The sequence below is a fragment of the Balaenoptera borealis genome (assembly GCF_965194805.1).
Source record: "Balaenoptera borealis genome assembly, chromosome: 16".
In the NCBI taxonomy this organism is placed as follows: Eukaryota; Metazoa; Chordata; class Mammalia; order Artiodactyla; family Balaenopteridae; genus Balaenoptera; species Balaenoptera borealis.
In genome coordinates, this window is record NC_138872.1 from 640562 (window position 1) to 667908 (window position 27347).

Sequence of the window (27347 nt, forward strand, 5' to 3'; positions counted from 1 at the left end):
TTTACACGTTTGTTGAATAAATCATGGTGTATTCGCACATTTAAGAACTTACAGTTAAAAATCGTAGCATGAAAATGTGGTCACAGCCGTCACACTGTGAACTGTGGCCGCCTTGTGTGAAGGGATACGGGCGACTGTCCACGCCTCTCGCCTCTCGTCTGCCCCAGCTCCCAGCCACAGGCACGTGGAAAGCTCCTACACGTGAGAAAATGCCTTACTTCTTAGGACAGGGCTTGGATTCTCAGAGACACGTGGTGACTGCCCAGGCTTGGTGGGGATGTGGAGCCCCTTCTGTGTGCACAGACGCCGTCAGGCAAGCGGGCGGCCGGCCCCGGGGGTGGCATCGGTCATGAGCTGCGATGGGGTCCGCACAGCCGTCTTGCGGCCGTGGTGGCCTCCCTGGGTGAAACTGTCCGGCCTGCGCGTGGACAGGGGCCATCCTGGGCGGTGTGTCCCTGGTGCCTGACGTCCGTGGGTGCGGGAGATGCCAGAGTGAGAGCTCTTGGGTCCATGAGAATGGCCAGGCTCCTGGCAGGCCCTGCAGACGGTCTCACTGACCCATGTTCTGGAAAATGAAGAAATCTGGTTGCTTGATTATTTAGGCACCCTTTAAGATGTCTCAGGAGAAAATGTACGGCTTGTTTAAGAAGCAAAATAAAACGTTACACTCGGTGTTGCCTGGTGTGTTTCAGGGGTGGAGGTGCAGAGTGACCACCAGCCTCTCGATGCTCATGGGGACTTGGGTGTGTCCAGGGCCGTTGGGCTCCGTGTCACTGCACTGCACCTTCCAGTTGGCGCCATTTCCATGGCGACCTGCCCGGGGCTGGGTCTGAGCACCAGAATGGATTGGAGGCCTGGGGCATGCTTCGTGCTTCGTGGAGACGGCGGCGAGGGCCCTGCCCCTGTGTGATGTGCGGGGCGGCCCGGGCTTGGGGGAACTGGGCAGGATGGAACTGTCCCGTCGTTTGTCCAGTGACCTGGCCGGCTCCCTCGAGCGAGAGGGGCCAGCTTTGGTCACCTTAGCTTCCCCGGCTTCTCCCCACGCTGTGGGCTGTGTCACGTTGCAGCCTCTGTTTTCTTGTCTGCTTCCCTCTGGCACTTCTGGGGGCAGCTGTGACCGTGGCCAGGGCCTGCCAGGCACGGACATTCGGTGGCGTCTGACCAGGGGTCCCACTGCTGCTGGTGTTCATTCCGCCCGCCTGCCTGCCTTTGGCCTGACCGTCGGGACCCTTGGTCTGTCCCCTGGGTGCTGGTGCTGGGGTGTGGCCGGCAAGCACTGTGGGTGGTGTGAGGGCTGGGACCTGCTTCCAGATGCCCGAGAGCAGACATCTGCCCCGGGCTCCCTACCCGGGACGAAGTGCCCTCAAGCACTTGGGGGCTCCCAGCAACCCTGGTGAGCTTGGGATGACCAACCCAGGAGGCCTTAGGTCTGAGTCCTGGATGGATGCTCCTTGGCTCAAGAGGGGGTCACTGTGGTGTCCGCGGGGGCTCAGCATAAAGGACGTCACTCGGGGTGAGCTGCCCAGTGCCCGGGCAGAGCGGGACTGACCCCACGGACCCCAACCCCTGACCTCCCCCCTGAGCCCCCTGGAATGTGGCCCCGGCCCGGGGGCCCACGGTATCACTCCCTGAAACATGGGGAGGGACAGTGAGGCCGGACGCTTGCTGCGCATCGGGGGCTGGTGTCCTCTCGCTGGGCCGTGTCCACCAGGTGGCACCCCTGCCCTGGCTGCGGCCATGCGGACACGTGGACGGGGCGGAGACGGGTCCGCCCTCCTGTTTCTGTTGATTCCGCGCGTGCACTCGTGTGTTTTAGGGGCTGACACGGGAGGTACTGGCTGATCTGAGAAGCGTGCTTTCTTAGAACGTGGGAGCAGCCCTCTCTGCTCTGGGCCAGGCCTGACTGGAGGCTCTGGACCCCCAGCCCCACGGGGACTCCCGAGCGCGGGCGGTGGGCGGGCTGTGCAGGGTCCGCAGGCTGACCGGCCGCCACCTATCTTGCAGTGAACGAGTTCACGGTCATCAGGAAGAAGTTCCGCTGCCCCTACTGCAGCTTCTCGGCCATGCACCAGTGCATCCTCAAGAGGCACATGCGCTCCCACACGGGCGAGCGGCCCTACCCCTGCGAGATCTGCGGGAAGAAGTTCACGCGGCGCGAGCACATGAAGCGGCACACGCTGGTGAGCGGGCGCAGGGCCGCGTGGGGGTGGCATGTGGTCAGTGGGGGGTCGGCGTGGGTCAGCATAGGGGTCATCACGGGGTCAGCGTGGGGTCAGCGCAGGGTTGGTCCAGGGCACGCTCTGCATGGGGCTGCGGTGTCCGGGCAGGATGGGGACGTGGGCTGTCCAGGATGCCACGGGAAGCCCTGAAGTGGGGCCCGCCTTGCGGTGGGAAAGACCAGGACAGCGGGGAGGCACCCCAACCCCACATCCCTCCTGAGCAGCTCTGCCCCCGGCCCCAGGTGCAGAAGGCAGGTGAGCACATCTCCCCCAGCCCCACTCCTCAGCTTCCCCTTTGGGGCCCCCTCTGCTCCAGCCCGGCCTCTGCAGGTGCTCCCTTCCCTGCCAGGACCCTGCCCCCCGGCTCCTGCCACGCGGCCACTTCCTCCGTGCCCGCCCTGCAATTGCTGTGGGACCCTGGCCCCTCTGCCCTGCAGCCCCTGGAAGGTTCTGACGGCCTGGCTCGCAGCTCAGGAACAGGTGCTGCGCAGATGAATCTGCTTGGCCAGGAAGTGATAGAAAAGGTCACCCCTGAAACAGGGAGGCGGATTCACCAAAACACAGCGTGAGGAACCCTTGGGTGGGTGAGAAACGAGGGAGGCCAGGCGGCTGGGGCATGGGTGGGGAGAGGACGCTGGGGTGATGTCATGAGTGAGGGGACCTCAGGGCCGCACGGGCTGGGCCAGACCCCCGCAGCACCCTGATCCGCTGACCAGCAGGAGGGGAGGAGGGGCGGAGGGGCCACATCCCCGCGGTGAGGGGGGCCGAGGCGAGACCTCAGGGGTGGCCCCAGCGGGGTGAGCCACGCGAGGGAGCGAGGGAGAGCCCACGGCCTGGGCCTCATTTGGGGCTGGGCTCCCCGGGGAGGCTCCCTGAGGCCAGGTGGAAAAGCTGGAGGGGGAGGCAGCCCTCGGAGCCAGGGCCCGGGCTGGCAGACTGCAGGGACGCCTGTGTCCCCCCGAGGGGCAGGTGTGCAGGGCTGGGAGGCAGCTGAGCCTCCCCTGACAGCAGAAGGGCAGCTTGTTCCTGCCCCGCCTGCCCCGGGAGGCTTAGCCAGGGCGCAGGGGGTGGGGGGGGCCGTCTCAGCAGCCGCCTCCCCGTGGAGCCGAGTACTGGGTCGCCCCGGCGCCCACATCCTTCCCTGCCCATCCATGCGTTCATTCGGACGAGTGCCCAGAGGACAGGCTCCGTGGCTCCCCGGCAGCTGTCCCCGCCGCCCGGCCCCGCTGTGACCGGACTGGGGTCTTTGTTCTTTGCAGAGGGTCCCGGAAGCCCTGGGTTTAAAATGTAGCAAATGAAAAAGACCCCGGAAGGGTCCCGGGAACCAAGTGGTTTGAGGCTTTGTTTCTGGAATCGAAACCTGTGAGGCGGCCCAGGTCCTCCTGACGTCCGACCAGGGCGCACCCGGCCTCTCGCCTTGCCTAGGCTGGTTGGCAGCAGTCGCAGGTCCTCGTGGTCGGGTTTCAGGGAAGGCTGTGATGGGGCAGACGTTCACGGTGGTCTGCGGGACCGCTGAGCTGGGAAGCCGAGGGCGCTCGGCCAGGCCCGTCGGTTGGAGAATTCAGAAAGGCAGGAGGCAGCATTCGAGCAGCAATCACGGTCCCCCTGGGACCCCCAACCCTGCCGCCCCGCGGGTTGGGCACTCAGCCCAGCTCTTGGCTGTGCTGATGGCTTCCCAGAAGGCAGGTGCCTCGAGTCCCTCTCGGTCAACGCTGTCCTGGGCTCCCATCACCCGTGCCCCCAGGCCCCCCAGGCCCAAGCCGGGAGCCACCAGAGCCCTGGCCATCCCCTCATGGGGCAAAAGCGGGGGCGGGGCGGAGGTGAGTGCTCCGCCTTGTGTGCTGGGAGGTGTGGGGGCAGCATGACCCCCAGTGCAGATCTGAGCCCTGGGCAAGCCCTGGGCAAGCCCCGGTGGGGGGGAGACACGGCCGGCCCAGTGCCCAGCAGTCCTCTGGATGGGGACGAGCTTTGGTGGCACCTGCAATTCTGTGCGTTCTGGCTTTGTGCAGCGGCCCCCGGCCAGGGCTAGGGGTCTGAGCAGCCTAGCAGACTGACTGCCACCCACCCAGACCTCACCTTCTGGGCCACTCAATCCTCCCCCTCCACTCAACTGACTGTACGTCCCCCTGCACTGACTGCCGTCCCCCCGCACTGACTGCCGCCCCCCCGCACTGACCATCGTCCCCCACACTGACCATCGTCCCCCACACTGACCGCCGTCCCCCGCACTGACCGCCGCCCCCCCGCACTGACCGCCGTCCCCTCGCACTGACCTCGTCCCCCCGCACTGACCGCCGTCCCCCCGCACTGACCGCCGTCCCCCGGCACTGACCTCGTCCCCCCGCACTGACCACCGTCCCCCCGCACTGACCGCCGTCCCCCGCACTGACCGCCGCCCCCCCGCACTGACCGCCATCCCCCCGCACTGACCTCGTCCCCCCGCACTGACCTCGTCCCCCCGCACTGACCGCCGTCCCCCCTCACTGACCGCCGCCCCCCCACACTGACCGCCGCCCCCACACTGACCGCCATCCCCCCGCACTGACCATCGTCTCCCCGCACTGACCGCCGTCCCCCCGCAGGTGCACAGCAAGGACAAGAAGTACGTGTGCAAGCTGTGTAGCCGCGTGTTCATGTCGGCCGCCAGCGTGGGCATCAAGCACGGCTCGCGGCGCCACGGCGTGTGTGCCGACTGCGCGGGTGGCGGCGGGGCCGGGCCCCTGGATGGCGGCGGCGCCGAGGGCTCCCCTGAGCTGTTCGCGGGCGATGGGCCGTACCTGGAGGACCCCGAGGACCCACGCGGCGAGGGCGAGGAGGAGCTGGGTGAGGACGAGGACGACGTGGGCCTGGCCCCCGAGGACGCACTACTGGGGGATGACAAGGAGGACGAGGACTCGCCGCGGGGGCCTCACAGCCCTGCCCGGGGCACCGACAAGGACTTCACCTGGATCTCCTAGGCTGGGCCGGGCACTGGGCCGCGGCCGCCCCCGCCTGTGTGCGCCCCGGGCCCCCTTCACCTGCTCCCCCCCACCCCTAGAGGACACCCGGGGCTCGGAGGCGGGCGCTGCCCCAGCGCACGGGGCGGGTCTAAGCCCAGGGAGAGCCCTTGTCACCTCTCCCAGCAGGGGCGCGGGCCGGGCATCAGGGGAGCCCAGGACGCACCGGTCTGGCGTCGGACGCACCGTGGCCTGTGACCCGGAAAGGGCCAGCGCTGGCTCGGGTCCCAAGTGTGGCCCCGAGGCCCGGGTCCGGGAGCTGTTAGGAGAGTTCTCCTGACCCTGGGCCCCACCCAGGGCCCCCGCCTCCGCTCCCCCTTCTCAGCCGTGGGGTCACTGCTGGCGGCTGCCGCTGCCCCCTGCCCTCGAGGGCTGTGCCGTCCGGTGGCAGCCTGCGAGATCCAGGTCTGGCGTCCAGAAAGCCCCGCGGCCCTCCCGCCTCTGGGCTTTGGTGCTCAACACACAGCAGCTGCCGACCTCGGCCCAGGGTGCCCAGGTGCTATCCCCCCACTGAGGCAGCTGGGCGGGGGCCCAGGTGCTCCCACCGTAGGGGCCTCCTCTTTCTTTGTGTGCACTTCTCTGGGCTGGCTTGCCCCTCCGCCCCACCCGTCCTGCCGCGCCCAGGCCACTCCTGCTGACCGTTCCGGGCGGTTCGCCTTCGCTGCTGCTAACACCGGATGGTGTCCCCGACGCCAGTGCTCCCCATGCCACCTGCGGGGGCCGCCCCCTCCCCGGGTGCTCAGGGCCCCGGTTCCGTGAGTAGCTAAGGGAACTGAGGCTGGCACGTAACGTGGTTCTGTTCGGTGTTATCTTTCCCGCTCGACGACACTCGCAGACATGTCTTTCCTTTGGTTCCTTCCCAAGCCCCCTCGCCGTCTTTTAAACGCGCTTACGACCCCCTTCTCTCTCTTTTTTCTGAGAAGCTGGGGCCCCGCCGTGTGCTGTGAGGACACTGTGGCCCAACCCCAGCCTGTCTCCCTTTCAGGCTCGTGACACATACATTCCATCCCCTCCACCCGCCTCGCTTGGGAGCCCCTGCGGGACACCGTGCCAGGGCCCCTTGGGTGCTGAGCTAGAGCCGAAGGAGACACTGGCTTGATTTTCTCTCCCCCCACAATCTGCAAGCCGAATGGCTTTACTGCATTTCTCCCGGGTCCCATCTACTCTTTCTAGGTGGAGAAAGGCAAATCCCACAGAACCCTCCTTAGTAAGTGGCTGGCTGCGTGAACACGGACGGGTGCTGTCCTTGAAGCCCTGCCCGGGGAGAAGTCGCAGCTTCATTTTTTGTTTTGCTTTGTTTTAAACATAGCCACCTTTCTCTCAGTCAGAAGAGGGCTGCCCTCCCATCCTCAGCTGGGGACGCTGCGAACTCCTCAACGCCGGCATCCTTAGGGAAGGGCCGGGCCGGGCCGGGCCGGGCTGGGGGGCAGGAGCCCGGGGCGGGTTGGGGTGCCTCCGGGGCCAGCGCCCCCGTCTGCCTTTCACAGTGGGGCCCAGCTTAGCCCCTCGGTGGGGCTCCCCACTGTGTACCTTTCCCCCACTTTCTAACCCCTTTTATAAAGACTTACTTTCTTATCAAATGCATTTGGAAACCAGACCCTTGCTACCAAGCGTCTCTGGGTTTTGTATGGGGCCACCTCTCAGCCCGCCGCCCGCACCCCGGGCCACCTTTGCGCCACACTCAGGACCTGCTCGCTCCCGCTCTGGACCGTCCTGGCTGACTTTTAACGGGGCCCTCAGTGCCACAAGGGCATTTTCTTCCTCAAAACAATACCCTGGAAAACCGAGGGTCCCACCTCCCACCCCCGAGCCCCCTGTGTTCACTATTCTCGTGTGCGGTTAACTCGAGAGCTGGATTTCAGAGATGCAGGCGAACACATCGCCTCCAGAGGCGTGGAGGGAAAGACGTGTAACGAAGGTTTCTTTTTTAACGTGATCTTTTTTTTTTTTTCAAATCTATGTTTAAACTAATAAATATTTTTTTATGAAGCGGAAAAGCGTGTAGATCACATCTCACATTTTGTACCTTTCCGTCTGTGTGCGTCTGTGTTTGGTGTCTGCAACGCCGATGTGGGACGCGGTCCATCGGGTGGCAAGGTCTTTGGGGGTGGGGGAGGGGCGGGGGAACCAAGATTTTGTATCAAGCTCTGGATCCTGACCGGGTTGTATGCTTGAACTCTGGGTTTGGGAACAGTCACAACACTGCCAGGACTGGATAGGGACCTCAACTGAAAGGACACAGCTACTGCTTCCAACTTTGCACATCTTCCTTTTTAAAAAAGAGAACTCTGAAAAAATGCAAAAACTGGAACTTTTTGCAATATTATATTAAAGATAATCTTATTTTCGCTCATTCTGTGACATGTGCAACTCTTAAGAAAGCCATACTTAATGGTGTTTTTATTTTTTAGATCCTATATTGTGTTTTGTATGTGGCCCTTTTTAGAACTACTTGTAGTGAGGGCGCTGTGTGTGTGCTTTTCTTAAATATTTATTTTTTCAACATGCTTTCAACCTGTCAACACAAAACAGACAGAAAAAGGGCAGTGTTTGAAGATTGTTGATCTTTTCTGGGGATAATCTATATTATATCGACTTTATATGAATTATTATAAACCTGTGTTTGTATTGGAGATGTGTTTCATATTTGGGGGAGTCTTTTGTAATTGGTCAGTGGACATCACGGCCGTCGCCTGCTTCCCTGGAGCCATCGACGGCCAACAGCACCTCCTCCCTAGTGGTCTTGAGATTTCTTGTCTGCCGGGCGCACTCCGGGCCCGCCTGTGGGTCTCCTTTCTGTGACGGGATTAGTTAGACTTTCTTGCAAAGCGATCACTTTCAATAAACTGGGAAATTGCTGCTTGAGCAGATGCCTCGTGTGTGTTTCAGACAGCGTCCCCTCCTCCGGCCTCACCCTGGGTAGCGGGAGCCAGAGAGTAACCCCCACCCCCAGCCCTTTGTGGCCTGGTTGCTGGCCTCCTCTCTGCCCACCGCCACCCCTGCCCATGGCGGGGTCCCGGCTCCGTGTCCCTCCCCCCAGGAGGCAGACACAGCTTTTGGAAAAATCCCGAATCTTTAATGTTACTCCTCGCCTGGTTCAGCCCAGACGTGAGACACCTGAGCTTGGCAAACACGGTACAAATGTCCACCCGGGCCCTCAAACAGTCAGGTTAAGTGCGGGCAAGGGCGCCCCCTCCCCGACACCCCTCAAAGTGCATCGAGGATGGCCCCGTGTGGCCCCAGAGCAGGGCCCGTCACACCCCTGACAAGTTCAGGGCCGACAGGTGGGGGGCGGCCACCCCTGGGGACCCCAGGCCAAGGGGACAGCTGTGAGGTTTGGCATTAGTGCAAAAGGCCGAGAGGCTGGTTTCTTCAGAGGCACTTTGAGTGGTGGGGACCGTCCCCCACCGGTTAAAAAGAAGGCCCTGCAGCTGGGAGAGGCCCCGGCGGGCGGGGCTCAGTCCAGGAAGCGTTGGCAGGCCTTCTTCCAGCGGCAGGCCGTGCACCACAGGTCCCGGTGGTCCATGCCATACACTTTCCGGCACTTCTTGGCGTCACCTCGGGGCTTCCTGGGGGGACACATGGGGGGCATGGGGTGCTGTTGGGCCGGGAGCCTCCCTGCCCGGTGCCTTCCCCGGCCCCTTTACACACACGCACCTCGGGTTGGCACCGGGCTTGGCGGGCAGGGCTGGCGCGCAGGCCCTGACCGGGATGGGCTGTGGCTCCGGGTGGACGGGTGCCAGGCAGCCCTGAGAGGAGACACTGCTGTGGCCTCGCACCCCTCCAGAGCCACCCGAGGCCTCACCCACCTGGTAAGCGTGGTCACTGGGGCACACCTGGGGGGCGGGCAGGGAGCTCAGCACCGGGGGCGGGGGCAGGGCGGGCGGGCGCAGCAGGCTGGGCAGGGCCGGGGGCTCCAGCGGCTCCAGGCGGGGGAAGGCGGGTGGCACGGAGGCCGTGGGGGACCCCGGGGTCAGGCCAGACAGCCCATCGGTCAGCGAGTCCACACCGACATCCAGCTCCGTGTAGTAGAAGTCCTCCTCGCCGTCGCTCTGCTCCGGCTCTGCCTGCCGCCTGCTGGGGGGCGGGGGGTGGGGTGCGAGCTGACGCAGAGGCCTGCCTGGCGCCCCCCGCCCCGCCCCCGCCCCCGGCCCCGCCGCACCCCAGGTGCACCAGACGGATGTGTCTCTGCATCCCTGACGCCGAGCTCAGCACCTTCCCGCAGCGCTTCCACAGGCACTGGAACAGCCCCTGCAGCGAGCTCTGGGCGACAGGGGGCGGTCAGCCTCGGCGCCCCCCACGTCCACCCCGCTCCAAGGGCTGCCCTGGCTCACCTTCCTCTTCCTCAGGGCAGGCTCCCCGAACAGGAAGTGGGCTGCCTCAGGGGGCAGCGGGGGCGACGGGGTAGATGGAGAGGACTGGTCACTGGTCGGGCCCCAGCCCCCATCCCCGCTGCTGCCGCCGCTGCCCGGTGGCCGCACCAGGGCCTCCCTCCAGGGCTCCAAGCTGGGCTCTGCGGACACACACCGGCGCCAGCATCAGGACTTTTGGGGGCCACGGCTGTGCTGCAGACGCTGCTGGCTACGGGTCCCTGAGTGCAAAGAACCTCTTGGAGGAGGGAGTGGCCGGGAGGAGCTGACCACGTCAGCCCGGGGACGAGCCTCTCCAGCACAGAGAAGGAAAAACAGAAGAGTACGGGGTGGGGAGATGCCTGGCCAGCCAGGTGGAGATGGACAGGTCACAGAGGCCTGCAGGCCTGGGGCACTGCAGCTTTGGCCGCAGGGAGGGGCCATGGGGGTCCTGATGTTGCTTTAGGCCTCAGGAGATGCACTTAGAAGATGGTATTCCAGGTGAGCGGCTCTGCTCGCCCCACAGGGGCTGGGCAGCTTGTAGGGTCCTGAGCCCTGCCGCCACCCCCCACCCCAAGCCAGGCCTCTAAGTCTCACCTGTGCTGAAGGCTACAGCCGGGGCCCCCAGCAGGAGGGGGCTGGTGGACAGGCTTGTGAGGGCTGCGGCAGCCATGACCTCGTCCAGCCGGGCTTTTCCTGGGGGGGCTCTGGAGGAGATGGTGATGGGGGGTGGAGGGGTGGGTAGGGCCCAAGAAGTACTCCAGGCCCGTCCCCGTCCCGGCACACGTGCAGGCCTGGGCACGTGTGTGCACCCAGCTCCCTCACTCCAGGAGCCGGGCAGGAGGCCCAGCTCCACCTCCAGCTCGGGTTGCCGAGCTCCAAATCCCCAGGAACCACCGGGAACAGGCCTGGGCTGGGGTCTTTCCAAAGCCCGACTTCTCTGCAGCCTGGGCTTTGTTCCACCGTGGCTCCTTCAGACCCTGTTGCTGGACAGGAGTCTGAGGCCCAGCCGGTGGGGCCAGGCCAGGCCAGGCCCAGCCCAGCCCTCCCCCCAATCACACATTAACCAGGGTTGTGCAACAGCAGCTGCGGGCCTAGCGCCAGACCTGGGAGGGCGGGAGCAGCCAGCAGTCAGCAGCAGCCAGGGGAGACTGGGCTCGAAGCACAAGCGGGTCCCTGGGCCCCAGCGGGCAAGGCCAGAGCCCGCCCCCGCCTGCGCAGCCAGCCCAGGGTGTCAGGCACCTGGGAGGGTTTCTCTCTCTGCAGACAGGGCTGGGGAGACAGCCATCGGGGGCCCCGGGATGCCTGGACGGTCGATTCCACGCGGGCCTCACAGCCTCTTGGGCACAGAGGCTGACAGGCGCCCCCTCCCAGTTCTGCGCTCTGGCCCTCAGGGTTTGGGGAGGAACAAGGCATACTGATACATCGGTCATTTCTGCTTAACTCCTCCAGGGCTGGGGAGCCGAAAGGCAAGGACAGAAACCCAGTGCAGGATGCTGACCTGCCCTCCCCCGAGGCCCCCCTCGCAGGGGTGGGGTCTGGAAGGCTCCAGCCCGCGCCCCATCCACCACCCCTGCACACACAGGCGCACGGGTGCACATGCCCCCTCGGCCTGGCACGCGAACCCCGGCTCACCTATGCCCTGGCACCGGGATGTGCGCCGACGGCGTCGGTGGCCCCGCCGCCCCCGCCCCCGGGGCCCCGAGGTCCGCGGCCCGCGGCTCCGGCTCCTGCGGCAGCGCGAACTCCACGGCAGGGCCCTGCGGACGCGGCCGGCTCAGCGCGGGCATCGGCCGAGTCCCCACCCCCACCGCCACCCCGACCCGCTGGTGCCCGCCCCCAAACCGGCTGCGGCCGGTGCGGCCCCGCCCCCGGCCCCGCCCCCGGCCGCCGCGGCGGGAAGCGCTCCGGGCGCCGGCCCAGCCCCGCCGGACCCACGGACACGCGCGGCGACGCGCCGCCCCCGCCCGCCCCGCCCCGGGGCCCAAAGTTCGTGCAGCCCGACGCCATCTTCGCAGCGGGAACTTTGTCGGCGCCCCCAGCCCGGTACCTGCGGCGGCGCGGGCACCGACACGGGCGCGGCCGCGGGGTCCCGGCCGGCGGTGCGGAGTGGGGGGCGCCCGCAGCCCGGGCCGGGCGCCGGGGGGCGCTCGGCCTCCATGGCCGGCCGGGTACCGAGGCTGCAGCGGCGAGGGCGGACGCTCCGGACGCGGCCCCGGGCCGGGCCGGGCCGGGCTGGGCCGGGCTGGCCGGGCCACCGACCCCCGCCCTGGATCGGCCGCCGCCCGCGCCGCGCCGCCCGGAGGCTGCCGGCCGGCCCCGCCCCCTCCTCGCGGCCGGAGGCCCCGCCCGCCCCGCGTCCATTGGCCCGCCTCGCGCCCATTGGCCCGCCCCGCCCCGCGCCCATTGGCCCACCCCGCGGCCACACCCCGCCCCTGGCAGGCTGCTCCCGCGCTGGCTGCTCCCGCGCCAGTCCGGGAGGGGGCCCGGCTTGTGCCGCCCGCCCGTCGCCGGGGCGGGCCGGCTTCCTCGAGGGGTGCCCGTGCGCGAGCTACCGGACCCGGGAGGAGGCCGCGTCTCCTTGGCGGGCTTCCCGGGAGCAGGTTATTCTTTAACGCACGACTGCCCACCTCCCGCGCCCCTTATGTAACTCCAGGGGCTGGGTGGTGGAGCCTTTCCTGTCGTTCAGGGTTCAGGTCCCACCCTGGGGTAGCCACCCTGCGGGCCGGCTCACCGCTCGGAGGAGCCCCTCGGCCTGAGGACTGCCCGCCAGGGCTTGCCTCCCTCCCCACTCGGTCTTCTGAGCCCGACCAGCCGGCGGCCCCAGGTGACAGGGCGCTGGCACCCAGCACCCCCAGCGGGAGGAAGCCCGTTCCCAAGGAGAGGTTTTCACTCCTTCCAGACCCCACCCCGCCAAGCCTCCCAGGCTTTCAAGAAGAGCAGGCTGAGGTATAGTAGTGTTCATGCTCCCTGAGCTGGGGCTTTATTGAGGTCGCACCCCACTCTGGAGGAAGGATCATCTGTACTTGGGTGTTCAGGGCAGAGGGGATGAAGACCCCTCCCCAGGCTTAGACAGGAAGCAGGGGGTCTCCATGCCCTGCACATGTCCTCTCCTGGTAAGAGTTGGAGCTGGGGGGTTCCAGGTACCCAGGAGCCCCCATCTCCTGGATGCTGTCATACACGTTTTCCAGGAGGCTCTTGTCCATGCCCAGGCCCCTGAGAGGGAGGACCTCGTAGGCCAGGTCACTCCCCAGAGCCAAACTCGCTTCCCCACCCTTGGGGTCTGGCTGGTCTGTGGAAGGTCCTGGGTCCCTCCTTTTAGGCTTGCTGACCCTGGAATACAGGATGTCCACCTGGAGAGAGGAAGCCAGTCCAGGGAGGGGTCAGCACCATCCACTCGGCCAAGGATCTGCCCAGTCCCACCCACCCTACCTCACACACTTCACTTCACCTGAGCAGCTGGGGTCGCCTCGACTTTCCCCTGCTCCAGGCCTTGGGGGCCCCGATCTGTTCCCTTGAGCTTCTGGACACACGCATACTCAGCCACCACGGGTATGGCCTCGGGACCAGGCCTGGCACAGCTGCTGGTCAGCTGTGCCCCTGCCCACACCCCAGAGGTGACTGCCAGCCCGGCCCTGGGGATGGCAGCCAGCCCCACATTGGAATAGGTGGCCTCAGGGCCGGTGGAGGGCGTGGCCAGGGGCAGCTCCTGGTGTGCGAAGGCTGCCGGGGGCCTGGTCGTCTTGCCTCTGGACGCCTCCAGCCATTGTGGGCGCAGATCCCTGCTGGCAGGCCGTGGGGCTGAGGGTGGGGGCAGGGCAGAGATTACTCGGGGGTCCGGGGACGCCTGCCCACCGCCAGGCTCCGGCCCTTCCACCAGCTCACCTCTGCTGCAGGGCCGGCTGCGGTGCAGCTCGTGCAGTTTGGTGTCCAACTTGCCGAGGGAGCAGTGGTGGGGTGGTCTCAGCAGTGAGTGGGGGCGAGGAAGGCTGGCCGGTCCCCTGCTGGCCCCAGGGACACCCTGACACCGCTTCTGCTGGCATTACACTGCCCTGCAGCGCAGACAGCTGCCTCTGTGCCCGCTTCCTGGGCGCAAGCGGGTCATCAGAGCGGGGAGGCAGAGGTGCGGGTCAGAGGCCCGTAGGGACGTGTGTGTAGACAGCGGGTGCTGGGCCTGCCTGAGTCCCGCCCCCTCTGGCTGTAGAGCTGAGCCAGGCCCCACCCGGCCAGGGGTGGTCACACCTGTGGCAGGCTGTGCATGACACCCACAGCCAGAGGAGCAGGGCGAGGCGCCCTAGGCCCCAGAGGGCAGGAGGGGCCGAGGGTACCTGTGGCCTCATCCTGCGAAGCCGTGGATGGGCCTGGGGGCAGAAGACAGGGTGCTGGGGGCTGAGGGACTGGGCACCAACCTGACAGCCCCACTTCTGCACCTTGTGCTGCCGGAAGGTCCCCCACCCACCCCCGTGCTCTGACTCAGCACACAGGAAACCCCAAGGCTCAGCAGCCCCTCCCTCCTATGGAGGCCGAGGGGACACAGCCTCAGCGCCCACCCTCCCGCCTCTGCCCAGGGGCTGCTGGTGAGGGATGAGGCATGCTCTGCCTGGTCCCCATGAGGACCTGAGTTGGCAAGGATGACTCAAGTGATGGCCGAGCACGGGCAGTTGAGGAGGGGCAGGGCAGCTGGGACCTGGCCAAGGCCCCACTGTGGTCACTTAGGCCACACCTGAGAGCTGGGGAGGCCCCCAGGCCACGCCCCAGGCTAGCAAGCCACAGGCCACAGACCCACCTACAGCCATGTCCTACCCAGGCATGGCTCCTGTCCAGGTGATGCCCCCTAGCTGTCCACTACGGAGACTGGCCCCCTGAAGGGCTGGAAAGCTGGGGGTCAGCAGGCAGGAAGGGCTGCTTTGGACACTGACCACCCCACCCCTGGCTCTCCATCCCTCCCCTCCAACTGCCCCTGCCATCGGACGTCTGCTTCCTGGAGTCTTGGCACAGGTGCCGGAAGTGGGGGGCCAGCAGCATGGAGCTGTCTCCGAAGGTGGGGGCCAGTCTGCTCAGACCCAGGGAGTGGGCTTTCCTCACCAGAGGGCCCAGGTCCCAATGCCCTGACCTGGTAGTGCCCAGTCTTCCCAGACCCCTGCCCTCAGCTGCCCTAGGAAGGCACCAAGGGGCCCGGGGCCCTGGCCAGGCTGGAAGCCAGAGCCGGCACTCACCAAGGCTGGGGCTGGTGCGCCTCCTCCGCCACCTAGGGTGGCGGGCAGCTTGGGCACCTCGAGCCGCGAGGCCTCTGTGTCGCCCTCGGCCCAGCTCCCCACCTCACTTCCTGCCCGTGCACCACGCCGCGTCTTCTCACGCAGCTGCCACGGCAGCCTCACCCACCTGCTGTGGCCCTGCCTGGGGTCTAGACGGGACTTGGCAGGGGTGTGCTGCGAGCTGGTGCTGATCGGAGGCCCTAAATCATGTTGTCTCCACCCACGATGCAGTGGGTGCGTGTGGGCGACAAAACAGGCGGGCACGGACCCAGGGTGCCAACACCCCCCGCCCCGCCGGGTCCTCCTGCCTCAATAACGGCGCTCCCTCTGGGCCCCGCACAGCCACGGTCTCCTTCCATCACCGCAGCACCGGGCTCACCCGTCTGCGGGAGTCAGGCAACGCGGGGGGCACCCTGGGCTGTGGCCGCGTCTGGGAGAGCAGCAGGGATGCCCGTCCTCCCGGGCCCTCTGCCTCTGGGCGGGGTGCTGGGCAGGACCCTCACCCAGGACCCCCCCAGCCCAGCCCCGTGACCCAGTGCAAAGACCCCTCCTCCTCAAAGGCCCCACAGCCAGCCGAGCCTCCACTAAAGGACACTGCAACAAAGTCACTTTAATGTCCTTGTTCAGGAGACAGCCCAGGACACTGGTAGGTGGGCTCAATGGTCAAGGAAGTGTCAAGAAGGGACCTGACAGGGACCCCTGCAGCCTGTCTCCTCTCAGCAGTGACCACACGCCTGAGGCCGGCAAGAAGGCCAACTGTGAGGGCTGGCCCCTCTTCCGGTGGCATCCTAGCTGTCGAGCGACAGCTGGTCTTCCTGAGGGCAGCGGGAACCGGGGTCCCTGAGCTCTGTCCACGCCACGTGTGGGGCCCTAGAACTCGGTCATCTTCTTGTGGGTGTCCGCCTTCCTCTGTTCCCTCTGCAGGCCCGCCTCCTGGGCCCGGAGCTGCCCCAGCTGCCGCTGGGCTCCCGCCAGCTTCTCCTGCAGCTGGGCCGCTGTCACGCTGTGCCTGGGGAGGGGCCCGCCATTCAGCACTGCCCATCATCCTCCAGCCCCTCCTCAGACCTGGCCCGCCGCCCTCGGGTCAGGGCGAGCTCTCACCCAGGCACCATGGGCAGGGCCCACACGTACCGGCCAGCATTGCGGGCAAGGGCCTCCTGGATGCCCCGGATGGCTCGCTGGGTCTGCTCGATCTTCTCCTCCGTCTGGAAGAGCTGCAGGCTCAGGGCGCGCTTGGCACTCCTGCTGGCGTGGTACACCTCCTCGCCACTCCTCCTCCCCGGGGGCGCCACCCCCGCCTCCAGGGCCCCAGGAGCCCCGCCTTTCAGCTTCTCGTTCAGGAAGTCAAACACACTGCGAGACGGTGGGCGGCCCCTAGGCCCGCCCCCTCTGCCCCGGCACTTTGGGGGCCTGCTGACGCCAGCCTGGCCGCCCCCGGTCCTCTTCTGCAGGATCTCTGCGCACTGGTCCAGCGACTTGCCTCGCGGCAGCACCACGGCGTGGATGGGCTCCACCCGGCCCTCCGCATGCCGGCCCAGACCTGGGGGTACACCGAGCTGGCACTGCCACTGGACTCTGGGGCCGTGCTGAGGGAGCCCTTCGCCCCCCCGTGCAGCACACACTCACCCTTGCCAAACTCGTAGCCCATCTTGGCGAGGAGTCTGGAGCCGATGCCCCGCGTGTGCACCTCCCAGCCGGCGAAGGCGGAGCTGCAGGTCCCGGGGTCAGCAGCACCAGGTTCCACCACTGCAAGCATCAGAGGGCAACAGCTTCACCCCGCTGCACGCGGGGCATCCTGGGCTCCGGCCAAGGTTAGCCCAAGAGCTCAGCTCTGGGCCAGGGCCAATCCCCGGCACCCCTGGCTCCCTGCCAGTTGCCCAGGGCTGTGTGGTGCGAACGACGGGCAGAGCCTGTGGCAGAGCCCAGCCCTCTCCACACTTCAGGGTCACGACCTGGTCACGTGGTGGCCCCTTTCCTATTCCCTGGAGGTGGGTGCCGCCGTTCCCCTAACAGAGAGCAGTACTTGCCTCTACCTGCCGGCTCAGTCCTCCCCTCCATCAGCATGGACAACTTGGCTAACAGATCCCAGGTGGACACCCCCCTGGGGGAGGGCCAGACACTGCTAGCCAGTTCCTCTGTCCACCCGCTAGGCCCCCATGCCCTGCAGGAAACCATCCCTTCCTGTGCGTCCCATCCACTCCTGTGGCTCGCATGGGACTGTCATCATTCTGGGTTTCTGCATCTGTAGGTCTCTGGACCTGCCCCAGACCCATCACGCACCCTCTCCTCTCCCCTGCCCGCTGTGGGGGCCTCGCGCCTGCTCCCCGCCCCGAGTGCGTCCTCGCACTGACCACAGTATGGGACCCTGCCAGCCAGGAGGCCCTAGGGGTGGCAGCAGCCATACCTCGAGCATAGCTGGGGTCGTCCACGTCACTGCCGTCTGAGTCAGAGGACCCTGCGGGCTCCGTGCGCAGCGGGGGCAGGATGCTGTCCCCCTCCACCACGGCCTCTTTCAACAGCAGAGAGTCAAACTTGACCGTGTAGTAGCCGCTGTCCACATCTGGAGGGGCACAGAGGCAGCAGGGCAGTGGCCTCAACACATGGAAGGAGCCACTCTGGAAGCTGGGAGCAGGGTGGGGCCAAGGTCAAGGCGGGGCCTTGCTCCTCTTGGGCGTGGGGTGGGATCCCAATGCCCGAACAGAGGAGTGGTCAGGCAGGACTAATTTGGAACACATGGGGAGGGCTTCCCAGAAAGGACCCCGTCAGGGAGGCCCCGGGCAGCCTCACCAGTGATCCGCGCTGGGTACCAGAGGCCGTCCTGCCGCTTGGCCAGACACGCAGAGCCGGCCTGCAGGGAGCTCAGGTCCGGGTCCTGGAAGGGGCGCAGCTCATCCACAGAGACCACCTGCCCATGGGAGAACCTGCAGAGAGGGCCACAGGGATGCAGACTCAGATACGGCCACCAGGGCCCCATGAGCCGGGAGAATCCAGTCTACCTGCCTGGACACCGCCTGGACAGGGAGACAGACACACACATCTACATCCATATCTGCTGAACACACGTGTACATATGCCACACACACCCATGCACACACACACAACACACACCCACGCGCATATACACTGAACACGTGTACAAACACGCAACACAAACACCCACGCACACACACACTACACTGAACACATGCGTACACATGTATGCACACAACCCATGCACACGTGTGCACATATACACATCCATGCCCATACATGCATATGTATACACACATGCACACACATGCACAATACACCCACACACATACATATATGCATGCATACATATGTGCACAAACGCATACGCACACATGCGTACATGTGCACACACATATACACATGCACACAAGTATGCACACGCACACACACTCATGCACACGTGCACATACAAACATGCGTGCATACATACGCACACACATATATGCACACACATGCACACTTACACGGTATACATAAGCACGCACCTACACACGTATGCAATACACACACACACGTGTACGCACATGTGCATAGATGTGTACATATGTGCATGCACATGTATGGACACACACACACTTGTGCTTGTGCTCTCACTCTCAGGATGGACCTGGGTACCCTGAGGACAAGATGCTTCGAGTTTCTCCCCAGCCTTCTGGGCTAGAGTCATGTACACACAGGCACACACACGGCTGGTAGACATCCTTGTGATGAGAGCTCCCTGGCGCCTCTCCACCAGATACAACAGGTCATCAAGGCAAGTGTGTCTGCGTGCTCTCACAGGACTGAGTCCTCCCCAGCCAATTAGAAGGAGCTGGTTGTAATAGTGCTGCCTTGACTTCTAGATGTCAGTGAAACAGTGAAACCAAAATGAAAACCGGGAGAGAGGGGGTGGGGGAGGAAGTGGGAACAGAGGGCTGCAACCTTTAACTTTGCCAAATAAAGACATGAAGCAACCACGCACACATCTCCTGCTGTGCCCCCATTTCAAGGAGGAAGCGGTTCTAACCCCATGAGAGTAAGCGAAGACGGGCACTCGCTCCGGACACACAGCCAGCCCTGCCGTGGCTGTCCTCCTAGGTGGAGCCCATAGGGAGAAAGGAGAGGAAACGAGGCATTTCAGTCACCTTCCACAAGCAGACAAAGGTGGCCTCGGATGCCTCCCTGGCGGGGTTCTGGCCAGTTCCTTCTCACCCCTGACTGTCCTCAGGCACCCAGGGTACCACCAACGGCCAGTGGCACCAGCAGCTGCAAAACTGGCCCACGTGTCCTGCAGTGGGCACGGTGCTTGAAGAGCCCTCTTCAACCAAGGAAAGAGGCCCAGACTCGGTGAATTTGGCCAAACACCCCCTCAACACACCCAGACACCACAGACGCCAACTAAACCTCCCTGCAAGAATCTTTGGTACTCGTAGAAGCCGTAAAATTTGGTGTCCCCCTTAACCCAGCAAGCGCTTCTAGGAAATGACCCTAAAACAATAATGAAAGTTTGTAAAGACTGAGCCAGAAGGATGTGACCCAAACATGAAAGACTCGGAAATAACCTAAGTTCCCAGCCATGGGGCGTAGTTAACGGCGTGTCCATGAAACGAATGTCAACCAAGAGCACAGGCAGCCTGATCAATGGAATGAAGTGCACCCAGGAAGAGCCTCTCATACAACAAAATTCACGCAAGACAGAGGAGGTGTTACCAACGAGGCAGGAAAACACACACTACGGATTTCGTAAGGAAAAAATTTAAAATTAGTTTCCCATACAAAAAACCCCAACATCACCCCACTCGATCATTTGCTTCACAATATTCACGAAAATACACTCCAGAATAAGTAAAAACTTGAAGCAGAAAACAAGCATTTAGAATGAGTATACACCACAACTCAGTTTGGTTTATCCCAGGAATGCAAGGGTGGTTCAACAGGTGAAAACCATTCAATGAAACAGAGCACATTAATAGAAAACCAGTTCGTCAACCGATATAGAAAAGATACTTGAAAAAATCCAACACCCTTACATGTTAAAAAACACTCAGGGACTTCCCTGGTGGCGCAGTGGTTAAGAACCCGCCTGCCAATGCAGGGGGCACGGGTTTGAGCCCTGGTCTGGGAAGCTCCCACATGCCACGGAGCAGCTAAGCCTGGGCGCCACAACTACTGAGCCTGCGCTCTAGAGCCTGCGAGCCACAACTACTGAGTCCACGTGCCACAACTACTGAAGCCCGCGCCCCTAGAGCCCGCACTCCACAATAAGAGAAGTCATTGCAATGAGAAGCCCGCACACAACAAAGAGTAGTGCCCTCTGGCCGCAACTACAGAAAGCCTGTACACAGCAACGAAGACCCAATGCAGCCAAAAATAAATAAATAAATATATTTTAAAAAAACCAAAACAACACTCAACCTGATAAACAGCAACTATGGAAAACCCACAGCTCACATCACACTCAGTGGTGAGAGACTGGGTGCCTTCCCCCTAAGATCAGGAACAAGACAAGGATGGCTGCTCTTGCTACTTTTATTCAGTGTAGTATTGGAAGTTTTAGGCAGAGCAATTAAGCAAGAAAAATAAATAAAAGCCATCCAAATTGGAAGGGAAGAAGCAAAAGTGGGCTTCCTTGGTGGCACAGTGGTTAGGAATCTGCCTGCCAATGCAGCAGACACGGGTTCGAGCCCTGGTCTGGGAAGATCCCACATGCTGCGGAGCAGCTAAGCCCGTGTGCCACAACTACTGGGCTTGTGCTCTAGAGCCCGTGAGCCACAGTTACTGAGCCAGCGTGCCACAACTACTGAAGCCTGCGCGCCTACAGCCCGTGCTCCGCAACAGGAGAAACCACCGCAGTGAGAAGCCCGCTGCTCGCCACAACTAGATAAAGCCCGAGCACAGCAATGAAGACCCAATGCAGCCAAAAATCAAAATAAAAACAAAGAAGCAAAAGTACCTCTATTTGTCAATGACATAATTGTATATATAGAAAACCCTAAATAATCCACAAAAAAATCCTATTAGAGCTAAAAAATGAATTTGACAGTGTTACAGGATATAAAATCAACATACAAAGATCAGTTGTATTTTAATACACTAAAAACGCACAATCTAAAAATGAAATTTCATTTACAGTAGCATCAAAATGAATAAAATACTTAGAAATAAATTTAGCCAAGGCTTGTGAACTACAGAACATTGCCGAAAGAAATTAAAGAAGACCTACATAATTGGAAAGAGATCCCATGTTCATAAATTAGAAGACTTCATTTTATTAGGATGGCAATACTCCCCACATTGATCTACAGACGCAATGCAATTCCTATCAAAATTCCAATCTTCTTTTACACAGAATTGGACAAGCTGATTTTAAAATTCATATGGAAATGCAATGGATCTTGAATAGCCAAAAGAATCTTGAGAAGAAAAAAAAATGTTTGAGGACTATGTACTTCCTGACTTCAAAACTTACTACAAAGCTACAGTCATCCAAACAGTATGTACTGGCATAAACACATCCAGTCCATTGGTGTGGACCAATGGACTGGATGAGAGAACCCAGAAATAACCCCTCACACACATCAGTCAGATCTCATCATGGGTGTCATGACAATTCAATGGGGAAAGGACAGTTCTTTCAACAAATGGTATTGGGAAACTGGATACCTACACGCAAAAGAATGAAGCTGGACCCTTACACCATTAGAGCATGTGATTTACAAGGGAAAAAATTAAACTTTTCAACAATATTTTATGTCAAAATGGAGTAAGTTGTATGAAATATTCAAGGAAAGTAATACGAGACAAGAATCTTATACAGTAAGTCCCCTACATACGAACCTTCAAGTTGCGGACTTTCAAAGATGCAAACGTGCCACTGCATGCCAGCTGTTGTACTGTACTACTGTGCTTTTCAAGGTACTGTAAGATTAAAAATGTTTTATTTTTTGTGTTGTTTTTTTTTTTTATGTACTTGTGTGAAAAGTATTAAGAGCCTATTACAGTACAGTACTATATAGCCGACTGTGTTAGTTGGGTACCTAGGCTAACTTTGTTGGACTTATGAACAAATTGCACTTACGAACGCACTCTCAGAACAGAACTCGTTCGTATGTAGGGGACTTACTGTATTCAACAAACCTGCTCTTCAAGTATAAAAGACACAAACAGAACCTAATCAACATGCCAGGTCTCCGGAAACATTATTCCTGTGAGCCCTTCCTGAAGAATCTACCAGAAAACAAGTCTCAGACAACTGAAATGCTAAAAAGACCCCAACAGATGGAATGATGGTAAGCATGAAATGCAAAGGTCCTTCTAGAACTAAGGTTGGGAGTAAAGGGGAAACAATGGCTGTAATGACCACAAGATCCGACAATGCAGATCTAGTGCAATCACAAAGACAGAGAGAGAATGTGGGTAGTAGTACATGTAAAAATGCTTTTAACAGTTTTCAATCATCATAATTGAAGAATGAATGTTGTTATTCTGAGTGTCCTGTGTGTGTAAAATGGGATAAAACAAATTAGTTATGGGTCCTTTGGAGCCCATCATTCCCTATGTCCTTGAGAACCAGAGTCCTGGCGTAAAGAAGGAAATACAGATGTGATCCAGAAAAGATTAAGTAGAAACACTGCAGTCCTTAATTTGAATTGGAAGTATCAATATAAATTCACAAGGTATTTGTCCTTAAAAACATAAGTATGTGGTATGTGTATATATACACTAACATGTACATTAGTGTGTGTCCACCTATATTTCCTAGCTCCGTCTGCTGAAAAAGCCTACAGCGATGAACCAACTAGCAGCAAAGTGCGTCCCAGTGCCCCCACTGTGGGTTGTGAAATACCATCTCCCATTAAAAGAAACCAGGGCTTCTTGGAGACTTGGCTGCCTTCAGGTCAGGGGTAGGAAGAGTGCAGATGACTGTGGGAAACCCTGACTCCTGGGGCTGTGTCAAAAGGATGTGGGAGCCAACCTGAAGGAGCTCCCACTTGGCAAGGGTGAGACAATTTGAGTTTCAATAAAGATCAGAATCTCCGTGGACTGAAATTCATCAAATATATTTAAATCCATCAGTCCATAAGGATATTAAAATTTTTTTAAAAGCCAATTTATCACCTCAGGATGAAAGAGAACCGATTTGCTATCTTGGAAACCAAGAAAACAAAACAGGAAAGTCCGGCATTATCCTGCCTTTTCCATATGATCTGTACCACTAGGTAGCCAAATTGTAGACAAGGAAAGGCATCTCTCTATAACGTTCGGCTAGTAAATGAACTGACAGAATTAAAGAGCTCTTTTTTGCAATCCACACTGTATCAGTGGATCTCGGCGTTGAGCACCGTTGGCAGCTATACATCAGGTGCCTCCTGACGGAAGCACAACACCTAGAGACATGCCCAACTGGGGGTTCTGAGTGTGACCAGGTCCCTGGATCCATATGCCAGCCTGCGGTGAACACAGGAACATGCTGGGCTGCACCAGGGCGGTCGATGACGATCAAAGGGTCTGGTCCGTCAACAGTGAAACTGTGAGGCCAGGAAAGGCGGGGGTGGGGGTGGGGGTGCAGACACAGCAGTCTTAAAAAGTGAGCAAGATTAAACTACAACGTTTACACCCCTGCCGCACCTGAGTAACAAGCAACAAAGAACACAAGGAAGTGATTATCATAAAAGTCGGGAGAGTGCTTTCTTTTGGAGGAGGGGGAAGGCTATGTTTGGGCTGAGGCAAACAGAGGGGCTCCTGGGGTAACTGGCAAATTTGTAGTTTTGATCTGAGCAGCGAGTACTAGGGTGTTACAATGATTCCTCATGCTATTTCTTTACTTCCTCTGTCTGATTTTATTTTACAATAACAAGACAAAAATTTGAAGTCCACTGTGTCCTTACTACATGTTAGCTACTGTTCAATATTCTTTTACTTCTATCAGCGCATCCCGTTCTCCCAACAACTGTGAGAGACAGCTTCATCTCTGTTTTACGGATAAGGATATTGAAACATAGAACGATGAAGTTAGAACAAATGTACGAAAAAATGCTCAATCTTGCTAATAATCAAGGAAATACAAGTTCAATCAAGATCACCTCCCCAGCTCTCAGTGGGCACGAAGTTGCAAGTAAGAGAACGTGACCGAGGGTGACTACGGAGCAGACCAGGCACTGGGAACCGCACGGCGCACAAGGACAGAAAACGCGTGTGTTCTCCACACTGCTACACACCGGGGACATTCTCACCAGGGACAAAAGATGTGCACTAGGATGTTCACAGCACGTTGTTTGTAATAAATAACAACTGGGAAACTGGACTTCCCTGGTGGCGCAGTGGTTAAGAATCCGCCTGCCAATGCAGGCGACACAGGTTTGAGTCCTGGTCCGGGAAGATCCCACACGCCACGGAGCAACTAAGCCTGTTCGCCACAACTACTGAGCCTGTGCTCTACAGTCCATGAGCTACCACTGCTGAGCCCGTGTGCCACAACTACTGAGCCTGTGCTCTATAGCCCGTGCTCCGCAACAAGAGAAGCCACCACAATAAGAAGCCCGCGCACCTCAACGAAAAGTAGCCCCCGCTCGTTGCAACTAGAGAAAGCCCGTGCGCAGCAACGAAGACCCAATGCAGCCAAAAATAAATAAATAAATTAATTAATTAATTAAAAAAACAAAACAAAACTGGGAAACACCAGAAGGAGACAGAATAAAATGTGGCATATTCATGAGGAAAATAACACAGCAGTTAAAATGCACAGAATAGTTCTATAAATATCAACGTGGACTTTTCTCACAAACACGCTCTGTGAGAAGAGCTGCAAAACGAAGCATCCTGCATGCTAACCATTTAATTAGAAAATAAGGCACAAATATGTCCTATTCACAGATACACGTCTATAAAGGTCTCATGTACACTAGAGAGAAACACACCACAGATGTGACAACGAGCCTCCCAAGAAGGGGAGGGGACTGCGACAGAGTGGTGGGTCACAGGGTGCTTCAACACTGTCTATTCTATCTTTAAAATAAAATTTTCAATAAGTAAATTTTAAAAATCCAAAGCAAATGCAAGAAAGTAACCGTGAGGCCCGGGAGGTGGTGAGGGGCAAGTTCGCGGGCTGCTCGGGCCGGGCCTAAAGCTGGCGGCAGGCGGCAGCGGAGAGCACGGCCGAGGGGAGCCGGCTGCCTGGGAGGCCCAGCGGCCACGGCAGCCACACACACGGCCTGCGTGGCGGGCCTGCTGCCAGGGGAGTGAACACGCGTGAACCCTGGGGCCAGTGCCTGCCCAGAGGACGCAGCACAGGGACACGTCAGTTCTCATCCCCACACAGGACACGGCCCAGGGACGGGAGGAACCCTCCAGAGGGACCAGGGGCAGAAAGGATGGAGGGCTCCCGCCTCTGCTCCTTGACTGTGTGCTGGGGATAAGGGTGCGCCCACCCTGTGGAAGCGGGAGGAGGCTGATGACTGTTCTGCTGTGCACTTTGCTGTATGCACGCTACGCCTTTCACAAAACTTACAGAGAAAGACAGGAAAAAAGGGGGAAATGTAGCAAGTAAGACTTTGGGCCCAGCAAGAATCTATAAAGAAATAAGACAACGGAAGAACTGAAGGAAGTTACCCTGGACTATTGGCTAAAAAAGAAAATCATCTACTGGAAATCTCGGTAAGTATTCTTTGCAGAGAAAAAGTAAAAAGAAACAAAGTTAAAGTCATGTGTTTAAGCAAAAAGCAACATCATTACAACTGTGGAAATTTGAATAGAAACAAAGTATTGCTGTTAAATTCTGTAGGTGTGACGACGACATGGAGATAGTTCTTAAAATAACACCCTTATCACTTAGGTGAGGGTGATATCCTGAAGTACTTAGAAGTGAAAAGCCCAGTAATTTCTACAACTTGCTTTAAGGTAATCCAGAGGCAGGAAGAGTTGCAACAAGACTGGCACGACCTTGATGCACAATGACGCCTGCAGCTGGAGCGCGGGCAGCCTGTACGCTACTCCCTCTAACTTCATGTGTATTTGACAACTTCTATAATAAAGCTTCTATAATAAAAGTAAATTTTAGAAGTTTCACTCTAAAGAATAAAACTGGTGATGGGAGCGGGGGTGGGGGTGGGGAGTCCATTCTTTTCAACATCAGCCCTTCCATACTTCTTCATCTACCAGAGGAAAATCCAAGTAAACACCTAAACAAGGACACTGCTAGAAGAATCCCCTGCCCCCCAAGTTCTCTTCTTGTCAGCACTCTGCTGGACAAAGAAGGACAAAACTTCAAAGCCCAGACGGCCCACCTAGCCCCTGATCCTGTCTGCAATCCACCCCCCCCCACGCCCCCAGGGGCCCCAGGAACCCAGGCCTTACCTGCAGCTCTCCTGGAAACGGCACTTCCCCTCCAGGAAGAACGGGCAAGGCTTCAGGGACTTGTGAGTGGGGTAGAGATAGAGTACGCGCACGCCCGGGGAGCCGTCATCCGCCTCCTCGGTGCCCACGATCATGGCGTTGTGATACTCCAGGGTGCCCCAGGCACTGTAGTAGGGGGCGTTCACCTTCCTCCCACTCAGCTCTGCCCCGTCCTCGTCCTCCCCCTCGTCCTCCTCCCGCCCAGGCTCCGTGGGTCCTGGCCCGGTCTCTCTCATAGGAACAGTCTCCAGTTCCGCCTCGGGGGCTACTGGCACCTCCACTGCCTCCGCAATGGCGTTCTGGAAAGCCAAGTACTCAGCATCCTCCTGGGCTGGGCGCTCTCCATCCAGCGCCGCCAGCAGCTTGCTCTTCCTCACGGACACCAGGCTGGCCTCAGTGAGCTCGATCAGCTCCTTCAGGTCCCCCTGCAGCTGGCGCAGGTCTGCCAGCTCCGAGGGATCCAGGCCAGCACCCAGAGCCAGCTCCACCTGCTGCAGCTGCGCGTCGTAGGTCCGGAGGGCGGTCTGCAGGCTCTCCTCGTCCATCCTGTTGGGAAGGGCCGGGTCCCTGGGTCCTCACAGGGGAGGCGTGGGAGCCAGAGCTGCGGGGAAGAGAAGCCGGATGAACCCGGGACCGGCCGTCCCCGAGAGGCCGGCACTGAGCGCTGGCCAACCGCCGCCCTCGGTGGACAGCCTGCGGAACCGTGAACCGCCCTGCCTCCCGTTTGGGCCGAGAGAAGTTTCCAGCTCCGAGAAGAAGAGCCAGGGCCAGCCCTTGGCCGCTGGCCTCACGGCCTCCGCTCCATTCCCGGGAGCTGCCGTCAAGTTCCTCCGCGGTCTCTGCGTCCCAGCCCAATGCCCCCGGCCGGGCCCACTCCCCGGGCCCCGCGCCGCCCGCCCCCGTTCGGCCCGCCACCAAGGGCCCAGGCCCCGTCGCCCAGACACCCTCGCCCCCGGCCCGGCCCTCCTCCGCGCCGTCTTCCGGCCGCCGCCACAGACAGCCTGCCGGCCTCACCGGCCAAAGCCGCCCGGCGCCCGCTTCCGCCCCCGCAGCCGACAGGCACTTCCGCCCGAGCGCCGCCGCCGCCGCCGCCGCCGCCGGAAGTGCCTGGCGCGGGGGCCGCCGGGACGGTTCCGCCCCTCCCCG

The 27347-nt window shown here is 60.4% G+C and overlaps 4 protein-coding genes across 14 annotated transcripts in view; 1 reads left to right on the forward strand and 3 right to left on the reverse strand.

Annotated features, from left to right (window-relative positions):
- Window positions 1–8080, forward strand: part of ZBTB46 (zinc finger and BTB domain containing 46) — a 57916-nt gene extending 49836 nt beyond the window's left edge. For both annotated transcript variants that reach the window (XM_082360663.1, XM_082360664.1), the window contains exons 4-5: window positions 2005–2180; window positions 4802–8080. In XM_082360663.1, coding sequence (XP_082216789.1) covers window positions 2005–2180; window positions 4802–5176 — 551 coding nt within the window. In that variant the 3' untranslated portion in view covers window positions 5177–8080. The remainder of the gene's footprint in view (window positions 1–2004; window positions 2181–4801) is intronic.
- Window positions 8081–8269: 189 nt separating this feature from the next.
- On the reverse strand, window positions 8270–11874 carry SLC2A4RG (SLC2A4 regulator). Of its 9 annotated transcripts, none has more exons than XM_082360683.1 (9): window positions 11615–11874; window positions 11200–11324; window positions 10807–10953; window positions 10162–10271; window positions 9550–9728; window positions 9378–9478; window positions 9052–9292; window positions 8873–8964; window positions 8270–8784 (listed from the first exon to the last, which is right to left on the reverse strand). In XM_082360683.1, the coding sequence occupies exons 1-9, from the start codon at window positions 11723–11725 to the stop codon at window positions 8673–8675; spliced, it is 1218 nt and encodes a 405-aa protein (XP_082216809.1). In that variant the 5' UTR covers window positions 11726–11874; the 3' UTR covers window positions 8270–8672. The 9 variants fall into 9 exon arrangements, with proteins under 9 accessions (XP_082216809.1, XP_082216801.1, XP_082216804.1 ...); XM_082360675.1 differs by having other exon boundaries at window positions 9052–9289; window positions 11615–11866; XM_082360678.1 differs by lacking the exon at window positions 10807–10953 and having other exon boundaries at window positions 11615–11865.
- Window positions 11875–12519: 645 nt separating this feature from the next.
- LIME1 (Lck interacting transmembrane adaptor 1) lies at window positions 12520–14360 on the reverse strand (the record flags this gene model as incomplete). The annotated part of the gene is made up of 5 exons (XM_082362332.1): window positions 12520–12917; window positions 13016–13365; window positions 13450–13608; window positions 13893–13925; window positions 14288–14360. The coding sequence occupies 5 exons, from the start codon at window positions 14358–14360 to the stop codon at window positions 12633–12635; spliced, it is 900 nt and encodes a 299-aa protein (XP_082218458.1). The 3' UTR covers window positions 12520–12632.
- Window positions 14361–15409: 1049 nt separating this feature from the next.
- Window positions 15410–27318, reverse strand: ZGPAT (zinc finger CCCH-type and G-patch domain containing). Of its 2 annotated transcripts, none has more exons than XM_082360674.1 (7): window positions 27216–27318; window positions 26163–26802; window positions 17607–17740; window positions 17224–17379; window positions 16446–16565; window positions 15951–16024; window positions 15410–15828 (listed from the first exon to the last, which is right to left on the reverse strand). In XM_082360674.1, exons 2-7 carry the CDS (start codon window positions 26744–26746, stop codon window positions 15430–15432), a joined length of 1467 nt encoding a protein of 488 aa, XP_082216800.1. In that variant the 5' UTR covers window positions 26747–26802; window positions 27216–27318; the 3' UTR covers window positions 15410–15429. The 2 variants fall into 2 exon arrangements, with proteins under 2 accessions (XP_082216800.1, XP_082216799.1); XM_082360673.1 differs by having other exon boundaries at window positions 15557–15828; window positions 15951–16359.
- Window positions 27319–27347: the final 29 nt, after the last annotated feature.